The following is a 13215-nucleotide window of genomic DNA, read 5'->3' on the forward strand; positions in this document are numbered from 1 at the left end:
GTATAAATTTTACATTAAAATAGTATGATTTTTGCACCAAATACAACATTCATCTCCGACTCATTTACTTCAAATCTTACACCAAAAAGAATATTCTTGAAATATTATTTTTTATTTTACATATATTAATTATTATATTTTATTTAATATATTTTTAATTATGACTGCTTTATTATTAATAAAATTAAATAATAATATTTAAATTTATAATTTAATTATATAACATAAATTAATTAATATATAATGTAGACCAATTATGTGTTTCAAATTGCATTTGTATTTCGATTATCTTATTGAATTTAGTTATGAATTGTATTGTTATATTAATTTTTTATATTTGTATTAAATTATATTAATTAAAAATCATTAAAAAATTAGTTTTTAAATATTATAATTAAAGTAAATAAATAAATGTTTTAAAAATGAACGATTATTAATAATTTTTATGATTAAATAACTAATTATTCAAATAATAAGATCAATATTATACTATTATTTAAATAATATTTATAATTTTAAATATAAAAAAAATAGAAAACCCTTGCGCCCTCCTGCGCCAAATTGGAAGGTTAAATAACGCAACCCCCATTGAAGCAATCAAAGCTGCACCAAAACATCATTTTGGTGCAGTTTGGAGATGGTCTTATTGGTTCAGTGACGTAAACTTGGGTTTCATCCCCGTCAAATCTCACACTGCATTTACAAAAAAAAAGGAAATGGCATTAAAAGGCACCATTTTTACTTGTTTTAAATAGAGACACAAGAAATGCCTTGAGTCCTCGATGCCAAAGTCCACACACACATAATCTATTTACATATGATGTAGGATGGCTAAACATTTTTCTCATCCATTTTCATCACAAAAACACCCTCCCTAACTGCACATCTTCTAATCCTCTCTTAATCAGCTGCCCTGATACTAGTACAGTTTCGTCGATACCCAAAAATGAGTCCAGATTCGACAAAACCGAGTCACTAACTAAGCTAGTTTAGTGCATGTTACATGGTTGTTCATCAGCAAAAGACATCCTCCTCATTTCTTGAATACAAATAAATACATTTAAATGAAGCAGAAGGGTCAAAGGATCAGAAACAAACAAACGAGCGAATTGCACTTCAATCTTCGCATTCTGCAGATGGAGGTAAAGGGATCTTGGTTTCTTCCATTTTCTTCACGTCTTGGCTAGGACAGATGAAAATTCTTCGAACCATGTTGCAGAATTCTCTGCAAAAAAAAGTTTATGATTAAGGGAGCAAGCCCGTGAAAAGATGGGTTTGATGGTAGGAATATGCAGAAATTGACAAAGCATTGGCAAACTTACGGCCACGGATCATCACCCATCAGCATCATATCCCCTTCGTCATCTGTGAACACTATTTCCAGCTTCTTTCGGGGTCTCAGCTCTCCCTTGATTTCAAACATCTCTTCTATTTCGGCTATAAGCTCTTCATATCCATTCAATGCCATTAAATCCACAGCACGACCAACAGCAACCCCTTGCATTTGTACCTAATCATATGATTTTTTAAACAAAGCATATAATCTTAATTTAACCTCTCGATGCAAAGATTGTTGCTTGTTTGGTAATAACTCGATGTCAAAAGGTGTTTATTGGACACAGTATACCTTGGTGCGACTTCTAGGCGGATGACTCTGATTCTGTCCGCTCTGAATCTCCTTGGTTGGTACCTGAACCTGGTCTTGCTTCATGTCTTTCAAATCCTTGAAACCACCGGATTTCTGCTCTGAGTAACACGATAATACCATACTCGGAATGCATACTTCACCACCATATTTTCGTGTGTCCAATGATTTGGGAGGAGAGTTCTCACAAAGGTTGACGAGGGAAGGATGTTTCAAATCAATCCCAAATAACCGACATGTTACAACTGTATCAAATTTCTTTCCGTCATTCTGGGAAGAGAAAATACTGTTGCTTTGTCTTCCCAAGCTTGATGCTGAAGGGTTCAAAATGATAGACCTAGCCGATGTACCTTTACTTTCTTCCATTTCTTCAGCAATCATATTAAAAGAAGCATTCAGACGGGGTGGTGTAGCTTGTGGAATAGCCATGTGGTTACTCCCTTGTTCCTCAAGATTGCGATAAACTTGATAGGATTCGTGACCCAGATTCCAGGCAGTTGACACAGTTGAAGTTGGTGTTTCTAAAATATCAATTACAAGAAACGACGAGGTTATGATAAAAATGTTGTCGAGAGAATAAGGATAAATACGGGGAAGGATAATCTCACCAGGAACCGGGATTTCAACATGTGATCGAAGCCTTTTATGCTTCATTGTCTGGGTCTGAATAATGCTCGTGGGTGTTGACACCACGGACGGTTGGATCTCCCATGGAGAAACCCTTTCAGGTCTCGGAATAGATGCATGTTCATCCCATTGAACCTGGAAAAATTAACAAAAATTTGGAGAATTTCAGTCTCAGGGTTTATGAAATTATGAAACAAAAGCCAGCATACCACCAATAACACGAACCTTGAGTGATCGCCATTTAGAATCTTCCCAATTGGAAGATTTATCCTCAACACCAACTATTGTACCCGAAAACCTAATTGCTTAGAAAAGGAAAATTTTTAATCATTGGAAACGTGCAAATTCAATACAGGGTAGTTTATGGTGAAAAATAACCTTCTGTCCGGAGAATCCTCCACCTCAAAACGCATCTTGAATCTCATGCCAACTCCAAATTCATGGTTTACTGCTTCAAGATATTTGTTGAGGCCAATAATGAACTGACTTGTTCTAGAAATTTTTTGAAACAGAAAAGGAAAATAAGGACATCATGAGCTAAACCACATAAACATTGTTGCAGGTGAACTTATATCAGACCTTGGCTTGTAGTAAATAACAAACGGTGTTCGAGTTGAAACAGCATGAGATGCCGTGGCAAGCACTCCGAGGTGCATGCTCTGACTTGAAATCACCGACGATGGCATCGAGCTTTGTTGACGGGTATGGCGTCTGACCCCAACACGTAATTCTCCATTCTCTCCCCTGGAAAGAAAAGGCCATAAAATGACTAACCATAGAGCAAAACATAGATGTTCAAAAAAATATCTGGTTGCCAACTCACAACCATTATTCTTTGGGCTGTGTTTTGATAATCAAATGTAGAAAATTTTCGGAAGGCTTTTGAAAAAAGTAAAACAGAAAAAAAGAAAACAAAAACAAGAACAAAAACAAAAAGCAGTAACATTTTACGAGCATGTACTTTCGAAATTGCCATCATCTTTACTAGCTAACTACGTTAGGAAAAAACAAGTTGGATTTTCAACGGTAAAAGCAAGAAAAATTGAATTTATGGATTTAGAGCGGTAAAAGCAAGAAAAATTGAATTTATCATAATAATATGCATCAGTGAGAACCTCAAAAATACAAAAGAATCCCCAGCAACTAATCTCTTAGACGTGACAAAGGTACTCCATCCTGTCGTTAGCAAATGCCTTCGAGGTTGACCTGATGAGTTTACATCGAATATATGTCAGTGTTGAATCAGGAATATTGGATACACAATATCTATCATATATATTTGGACCATTTATTACAATTCATGAATCAAACAAATTGCTCATGAATGATAACAATAAAAATAAATATACACGAACACTTAAAATCAAGGAGTGACCAGTAATTGGAATTAGAAATGACCTCTAAAAATATGCTTAAAATGCCATTTGACCTCGTGCAAATCCTTGGCTATCAGTTCTTGTGTTGGTGTCTGTTGGGACATGTCCTGATCCGAGAGCAATAGCAGATCAATGTGAAAATTTCTTCCAAATAAACATACCAGGCATGAAACGACAAACCAGGAGAAAACGAAATAGTTACCAGCGGAGGCAGGCATTCGTTAGCATGTTTACGAAGGACAGAGAATCCACCATGGGTACTTGTATCTGACGCAGTCAAAACCTTGCAGAATGAGTGCACTGCAGGTCTAGGAGGCTCCTCCGGAGAGTTATCAAGGCTTCTTGGCTCAGTTTGCTGCAAATATGCAACCATACAACTCATGTAAATTTCACAATTTAAACCTCACAGCATTTTGCTGAATATCACGTAAAAACTAAAATGCAAAAATCGAAACAAATTATTACATCTGTTTCTGGCATCAATGTGATCTGTGCATAAACTTCATCAGTGTCTTTTTCAGCCTATATAGTACAAAATTCCATAAAATTAACAAACCATTACACCGTTAGAATTAACAAGTAAAGTCTTTCATATGCTAATTCGGGAAAGTATTATAATTACGAAAAAGAGTGTGTAATTCTTGAACACTCGAATTTTCAAAAAATAAAGGAGCATAACACATTAAGAAAAGCTAATGAGGGGACCATACCAACAGCTGAATGTTGAAAACACGGCAAAGGATCTTTGAGGGCAGATTAAACATTGGTATTCTTTCATTCAGTTCTTGATTTGTTGATACTTCTAACTGGGAAAAAAAGCACAAATTTAGACGAAACCCAAGAAGAATGCCACGAAATTAATTAAAAAACTATTTCATTTTTAAAGTTCGGTATTCCACACAAAAATCCGAAATTTAAACACACCAAAATCAATTTTTCTTCCAAAAAACGAAATGAACATAAATTCAAACACAACTTACTTGCTCCATGTGACCCTGTGGAAAATAGTAAACTTTTTCCCCAACATTCGGAACATCCACCAAAGGACCAGCGCAAGCCTTCCATAATTCTACGAACAGTGTATCCTTAACTCCAGTCCCTGCAATTCACACAAAAAAATAAAATAATTAACCCAAAACATAAAGCCAAAAAACAACTCAGAAAACTGACTGTTTCAGGAAGGGAAAAAAGAAAGGTGTAAATTAACGAGTCGTTTCAAAAAATTGACCTTCAACTGAATTTCTGCTCTGCTGCTGACAAAATGATCCCGTATTTGCCATAAATTACACCAAAACTTCCCCTTTTAAAACAAGAAACCAACCTCAAGATCCTCGATCGACGCTCAGGACACGAAAATTTAGATCATATCGCAAAGCAAATGTATCCAATTCTAACCCATCAGCACCAAACCCACCGCATCAAACACTCGCAAACACAACCTTCAACACAATTTACAGCAGCAAAAAGCAAAACCCAGTAGATTTATACCCCCAAAACCTCAGTAGCAGTTGAATAAAAACTCAGCCACTACATCAAACCAGAAAACCCAGTTCGCCTTCCTCGGGAAAACGAAAAAAGACCGTAAATGTAACGAAGAAAATAAACATGGGAGCACGAGCAGTAACAGAAATGACTCGAAACAATCCAAGAAACAGCTTAAAATAAGCCCTGATTGATTGCTTCTCTCCGGTTCAAAAGTTATTTAAAAAAATATGTTCATTCACTTATTAATTGTGTGAGTAATTGAGTTGTGTGAGTTTCACAGAACGTGGTTTGGTTGTCTCCTTTTCCACTGAACACAACACACATTGCGTGTGGTGTGTTAACGCCAACGGATTTAACCGTGGTTAGAGGGCTTGGGTTCAACCGGGGTTAGCCGGTCCCGGTGACGACATTTTTTTGGCGGAGAATAGTTTGGTGGGGTTAGTTTCTTGTGTTTGGACACATGTCGTAACTGTGAAACAAGAAAAATGATGGGGACTACACATTTACTCTTTCTTATTTATTTATTTATTATTATTACTTTTCCTTTTATGTGACCAAATTTTTTTTAAAAAAATTAATAATAATAATCGTGTGTAATTCTCACTTTGTCAAATTATTCGTCAAATGATATTTATGATTTATTTATTTTTTAGTAATTTTAAATTTTATTTTATTTAAAAAACTATTACATTTAAGTCCAATTTCAAATCAACGATCAATAACTAGCAAAATGTTTGGGAATATTAACATATTTGTCAATATTTTATAGCTTTAATAAAATTAAATAAGTCGATAAATTAAATTAAAAAATACAAAGTGTGCTTAGTAAAAGTGGAGATGAAATGTAATATTCGACTCAATTAGTACATTTCCAACTATTGATAGCAAACTTTAAAATAACTATATTGTTATCTCACTCGACATAATTTTTCTTTCCCAAAATAAAATTTTCCACATTATTATTATTTTTTCAAAAAAAATTATAATATCGTTTCATGGATCAGTTTTGTGATATTTATCTCTTATATGATTTGACAAGTGAAAAAAAAGACAAAAACTTGTGTGAGACCGTCTCACGTGTCGTATTTTGTGAGACGGATCTCTTATTTGGGTTATTCATGAAAAAATATTACTTTTTATGCTAAGAGTATTATTTTTTATTGTGAATACTGATAGGATTGACCCGTCTCACACATAAAGATTCGTGAGACCATCTCACAAGAGATCTACTCAAAAAAAATTTGGACAAAAATATTATTTAATACTCTAAATATGATCAATGTGTGTCATATATAAAAAATCTACGAGATGATATCACATTATATTTTTATGAGTAAAAAATAAAATAATAAAAGTTGAGTGGTTAGACTTTAATTGCAGTAATAAAAATAAATAAATTAGAAGAGCGGAGGATGTCGGCATCTGATTGGCCGCCTGTTCCGAGGCAGACAACAAGGTTGGCTCCACCCCACCCGGCAGCCCACTCGATTTCTTCCAAATCCGACATTTCGATATCGATATAACAGCAACAATTAATTAATTCAAATCATCAAGGCAGTTTATAATTAATTACCTCACCCTATGGGTCCTACTATTTATTTATTATTACTAGTGTTTTTATAATATTTGTAATAATTTATTTGATTTATATTTAAATGATAATCAAAATATAATTATAAAAAATATTAAGAGACTACACTGTAATGTTGATATAAAAATTTCAAAAAAAATTGAAAAATAAAATAATAAAAAAATGACTTCAGTGAGAATTAAACCTATAACTTAAATTCCAATAAACAATGACTCTATCCACTGAACTACATATAATTTATATTAAAGTTTTAACATTTTATTAATACTAGTGCACCGACGCACGTGTTGCGTGCTTGTATAATATTTTTTATAATTCATTTGATTTATATTTAAATGAGGATCAAAATAAAATTATAAGAAATAGTGAGGGATTACACTGTAATTTTGATATATAAATTAAAAAATAAATTGAAAAATAACAGAATAAAAAAATGATCTCAGTAAGAATTGAACCTATAACCTAAACCTCAAGTAAAATGATTCTATCTACTGAACTACATATAATTTACATTAAAATTTTAACATTTTATTAATATATATAATTAATAAAACAGACCATGACACCAAAGTTAGTTACTCTAAGTGTCTCAAACTTAATAAAATAGTGTAGATATATAATTATTAAAACAGATCATGACACCAAAATTAATTACGTTAAGTGTCTCAAATTTAATAAAATAATATAGATTATTATTGTAATTATTATTTTGTCACACTACCCTCGTTTTTTCCAACTAATCCCTGCTTCAGGTCTTCTGCCTATTTTCAAAATATTTTTTTAAACAAAAGCACAAAAAAAAATATATTTTTAAAAATATTTGGAGGTATTATTACTTAGGTACGAACATAACGATGATGACCATGATGAAAAACCACCTAAAAATCCATTATATTTAAAATCCATAATTTTTGTCTTATAAAACAGACATAACTTATATGTCCGTTATTTGTATGGATAAATAATATCGTTATTATTAAAATATTATATTTAAATAATATAATATTTGATTTAACTGATTAAATTTAAAACGAGATAATAAACTATAAATTTTTTATTTTTCAATAATTAATGAATATAAATAAAATATAAATGTTAATCATATATGTTTACTTTGATGATTTGATTGATGCGAGATAAATAATCAATAAATAAAATTGCAAACAAATGTTTGATTGAATCTTATTGTTGGTCGTATCAAATGAATCCATAGTAGGTTTCTTGTGAGACTGTTTCATTAATCTATATTTATAAGACGGATCAATTCAATCAATATCTATCATGAAAAATAATATTTTTGACAAAAAAATAATATTTTATCATTATTTTGGTCATAATTGATATATGTATCACAAATTTGATGCGACTTACAAGAGTTTTTATGGTGAATCAAGACAAACTTAACTGAACCATTCAACAAAATGTGCCTTTTAACGTATTCATATGTCCTCAAAATTTTAACGAATTGATCAAGTAATTACATGTGTTTTAACTTTTATCATGATAAATCTAAAAGCATGATTTGTTGTTTTGATGTCCAATACATATAATAACACATAAAATTGAAGTGAGACATGGGAAGTGATTAGAGATGACAATGAAATATGACAAATATGAGTTTTTCATTCGCGATCTCAGATCAGCTTCTTTAAGGTTCGAGGCATATAATAACACGAAATTGAAGAGAGGTGGGAAGCGATTAAGAATGACAACTGGGCATGGTAGTTACATATTTGTCATCCTAATCTCTTTTTTTTTTTTTAATTCCTACATGATCTTTTTTAAAGTTCGAGTCATATAATAACATATAAAATTGAAGAGAGGTGGGAAGCGATTAAGCATGACAACGGGATATGACGAGGCAGATTTGTTATCCTCGTCTCTTCTCCACACCTGATTCTTTCAAGTTATGAGAATCTTCGAATTTGAAATAATCTTCCCCAAAAATAGTAACAGGGTGGGGGCAAAGAAGAGTTCGAGAAATCTACGAAGTCGAATATATTATTATAATGAATATTAATAATAATATTATTGTTGTGAAAAAGTAAAAATTTATGGTAAAAAGTAAAAATCTCAAACTCTCAAAATTTACCAAACAACACACTTTATAATATTTTTCTCTCTACTCAATTGTATCAAATCTTTACAAATGGAGACCTATTTATAGGATTTCTTTGGAAAACAATCCAAAAACAATTTCATCATTACATACATCATCACACACTAATTTTCAACATTCAACACCTAATTTTACCTAATTTTCAACATTCAACATTATAATTTTCAACACAAATATTTTTCATATTTTCAACACTCCCCCTTGTGATGATGATCATGATACGATGATGTCTTCATTACGTGATTTTGTACTGCCTCGTTAAAAACCTTACTAGGAAAAACCCATTGGGATAAAAACAATAGTAAGGGAAAAAGAGTGCAGTCACGTAAACTCCCCCTCATGTTGACATGAACAATTCTTCACAAATTTCGTAGATTGCGCATCCCAATATTATATATGTGATTTCTGAATATTGTCGTAGGAAGTGCCTTTGTGAAGAGATCTGATGAGTTTTCACTTGATTGAATGTGACGAACATCAATACATTTATTCTTCTCAAGATCCTTGATGAATGCGAAGAACTTAGAGGAATATGTTTAGTTTTATAGCTTTTATGTATCCTTCTTTCATTTGAGCTACACATGCAGCATTATCTTCATATGGTATCACAGGCTTCTCGTCGAATGATAATCCACATGAGATTTGGATATGTTGGCTCATTGATTTTAACCACACACATTCACGGCTTGCTTCATGTAGTGCAATAATCTCGGCATGATTTGATGAAGTTGTTACAAGTGTTTGTTTTTGTGAACGCCAAGAAATTGCAGTGCCTCCACGAGTAAATACATATCCAGTTTGGGAACGTGCCTTGTGTGGATCAGATAAGTATCCAGCATCGGCATAACCAATTATACTTGGATTAGCATCTTTTGAATACAAAAGTCCCAAGTCTGTCGTTCCTCGTAGATAACGGAATATATGTTTAATTCCGTTCCAGTGTCTCTTTGTTGGATATGTGCTAAATCTTGCCAACAAATTTACGGCAAAAGATATATCAGGCCTTGTACAATTTGTAAGATACATAAGGGCACCGATAGCACTTAGATATGGTACTTCTGGACCAAGAATATCTTCATCATCTTCACATGGACGGAATGGATCCTTTTCTATATTTAATGATCTAACAACCATTTGAGTATTTAAAGGATTTGATTTATCCATATTAAAACGTTTAAGGATCTTTTCTGTATAATTTGTCTGGTGAACAAATATTCCACATTCTTTTTGTTCAATTTGTAAACCCAGACAATACTTGGTTTTTCCAAGATCCTTCATTTCAAATTCTTCCTTCAAGTATGACACAACTTCTTGAATTTTCTTATTCGTTCCAATGATGTTTAAATCATCAACATATACAGCAATAATTACGCATCCGGATGTTGTTTTCTTAATGAAAACACAATGGCACATTGAATTATTTACATATCCCTTTTTCATCAAGTGATCACTTAGTCGATTATACCACATTCGACCGGATTGCTTTAACCCATATAATGATCTATGTAATTTCACAGAATAACATTCTCTGGGTTTTGAACTTTGTGCTTCAGGCATCTTAAATCCTTCAGGGATTTTCATGTATATATTACTATCAAGTGATCCATATAAGTAAGCTGTAACAACATCCATAAGACGCATTTCTAAATTTTCAGATACCGCCAAGCTAATCAAATACCGAAACGTAATTGCATCCATCACAGGAGAATACATTTCTTAATAATCAATTTCAGGCCTTTGAGAAAAACCTTACGCAACAAGTCGAGCTTTATATCTTACTATTTCATTTTTCTCATTTCGCTTTCGAATAAAAACCCATTTGTATCCAACAGGTTTTACACCTTCAGGTGTAAGGACTATAGGTCCAAAAACATTACGTTTATTTAGCGAATCCAATTCAACCTGGATGGCTTCTTTCCATTTTATCCAATCCTGCCGATTTTTACATTCACCAAAAGATTTTGGTTCATGATCTTCATTATTATTTATGATGTCAATTGCCACATTATAAGAAAATATATCATCAATTTCATCTATATCTTTTCGGTTCCATATTTTTTCAGTATTAATATAATTGATAGAGATTTCATGATTCTCGTCAGTTTGTGGTTCTGACAGAACATTTTCATCATCATGTGTTTCTTCAGGAACACCATTCTCTATTTTGTGATCATCATGTGTTTCTTCAGGAACATCATTCTTTATTTTGTGATCATCGTGTTTCTCTATGAATTTTTTTTTTCGAGGATTTTTATCCTTGGAACCGACTGGCCTTCCACGTTTCAGGCGTTTAATGACATCATGAGTATCTTCAATTTGTTTCTTCGGAATTTCAATTCGAGCAGGGGCATTTGCAGCATGTATATATGATTTAGTTACCCATTTTGTATCTGCAAATGCATCTGGTATTTTATTTGCTATTCTTTGCAAGTGCACAATTTGCTGTACATCTTTTTCACATTGTTTTGTTCTTGGATCCATATGTAACAATGATGATACATACCATGTAATTTCTTTTTCGGTATGTTTCTGTTCTCCCCCTAACATTGGGAAGATTTCCTCATTAAAATGACAATCAGCAAAACGTGTTGTGAACATGTCGTCTGTCTGAGGTTCAAGATATCGAATGATAGATGAACTATCATAACCGATATAAATTCCAACCTTTCTTTGAGGTCCCATTTTCTTTCGTTGCGGTGGTGCAATAGGCACATACACCATACATCCAAAAATTCTCAGATGAGAAATGTCTGGTTCTTTACCAAATGCAAGCTGTAATGGGGAGTATTTATGATATGCACTTGGTCTGATGCGAATTAATGAAGCAGCATGTAAAATTGCATGTCCCCATATAGAAATAGGAAGCTTTGTTTTCATAATCATTGGTCTAGCAATCATTTGCAGACGTTTAATCAATGATTCAGCCAATCCATTCTGTGTATGTACATGAGAAACAGGATGCTCAACAATGATTCCCATAGACATACAATAATCATTGAAAGTTTGAGAAGTAAATTCACCAGCATTATCAAGTCTAATTTTCTTGATTGTATAATCGGGAAATTGATTCCTCGATTTTATTATTTGAGCAAGTAATCTTGCAAATGCAACATTTCGAGTTGACAATAAACATACATGTGACCATCTGCTGGAGGCATCAATCAATACCATAAAGTATCTGAATGGTCCACATGGTGGATGGATTGGTCTACAAATATCACCCTGAATACGTTCAAAAAACATTGGTGATTCAGTTTGGATTTTGGCTGGTGATGGTCTTATAATAAGTTTTCCAAGAGAACATGCTTTACATTGAAACTTATTATTCTGAAAGATCTTCTGGTCTTTCAGCGGATGACCATGTGTATTTTCTATAATTCTTCGCATCATTGTTGAACCAGGATGTCCTAATCGATCATGCCAATTGGTTAATATTGAATAATTATCAACTACAATGTTTGATTCAATGGGACTTATATGTGTATAATGCAATCCAGTAGGGAGCATTGGTAGTTTTTCAATCACATATTTCTTTCCTGATTTATATGTGATAAGACACATATACTTCTCATTCCCTTCATTCATTGTTTGAGTATCATAACCATGGGAATATATATCATTAAAATTCAACAAATTTCTTTTCGATTGTGGTGAATATAAAGCATCATTGATCAAAAATTTTGTACCATTAGGTAACAAAAATTGTGCTTTACCACATCCTTTAATCAAGTATACATGACATGATATTGTATTCACCGTTGTTTTTGTTGGTTTTAGTTCCAAGAAATATCTTTTATCTCGGAGGATAGTGTGCGTTGTACCACTATCGGGTATGCAAACTTCAGCTTTGCTCATAGCATTTTTCATATTTGAACTTCAAAATAATTATGCAATGAAATAAAATTACTGACAATACATATGTAAATATAACACATATCATAATTATACAATAAAACATTATTATATGAATACATGAAAAATAAATTATTGTACATTTATATTCTACCATTATATTGTTCATTTTCAGAGAAATCATTGAGAAAATCTGTAGCATCAATATTGTTCATTTCTATCCCACCAACATATTGATCATTTCCAGAGAAATCATTCATAAAATCAGCAACATCAAAATGAGTTGAATCACTCAAACGGTCACTTCGTTCAGTGAAGTTGGTCTCTTTTTCTTTCCTCTTTATCGATTCTTTATAGAGCTTGCAAAGGTGCTCAGGGGCTCGACAAATACGAGATCAATGTCCTGGAGTGCCGCATCTGAAACAAGAACTTTCAAATCTTTCGAGTGATTTTCATTAACACTCATGTTCTCATGATGCCTTTTCTGTGGATTGTTCGTGACGCCCTTTTGAGATGAGTT

General features: G+C 32.6%; 1 protein-coding gene across 1 annotated transcript; it reads right to left on the bottom strand.

The window, feature by feature from the left end:
- Window positions 1-704: 704 nt before the first annotated feature.
- On the bottom strand, window positions 705-5448 carry LOC142555624 (auxin response factor 9-like). Its single transcript, XM_075666593.1, has 14 exons — window positions 4877-5448; window positions 4629-4747; window positions 4359-4454; window positions 4114-4170; window positions 3851-4003; window positions 3671-3755; window positions 3388-3478; window positions 2852-3016; window positions 2651-2764; window positions 2498-2570; window positions 2254-2407; window positions 1628-2166; window positions 1323-1510; window positions 705-1225 (listed from the first exon to the last, which is right to left on the bottom strand). The coding sequence occupies exons 1-14, from the start codon at window positions 4926-4928 to the stop codon at window positions 1117-1119; spliced, it is 1995 nt and encodes a 664-aa protein (XP_075522708.1). The 5' UTR covers window positions 4929-5448; the 3' UTR covers window positions 705-1116.
- Window positions 5449-13215: the final 7767 nt, after the last annotated feature.

This window comes from Primulina tabacum, chromosome 9, assembly GCF_025594145.1.
Source record: "Primulina tabacum isolate GXHZ01 chromosome 9, ASM2559414v2, whole genome shotgun sequence".
Classification (NCBI taxonomy): domain Eukaryota; kingdom Viridiplantae; phylum Streptophyta; class Magnoliopsida; order Lamiales; family Gesneriaceae; genus Primulina; species Primulina tabacum.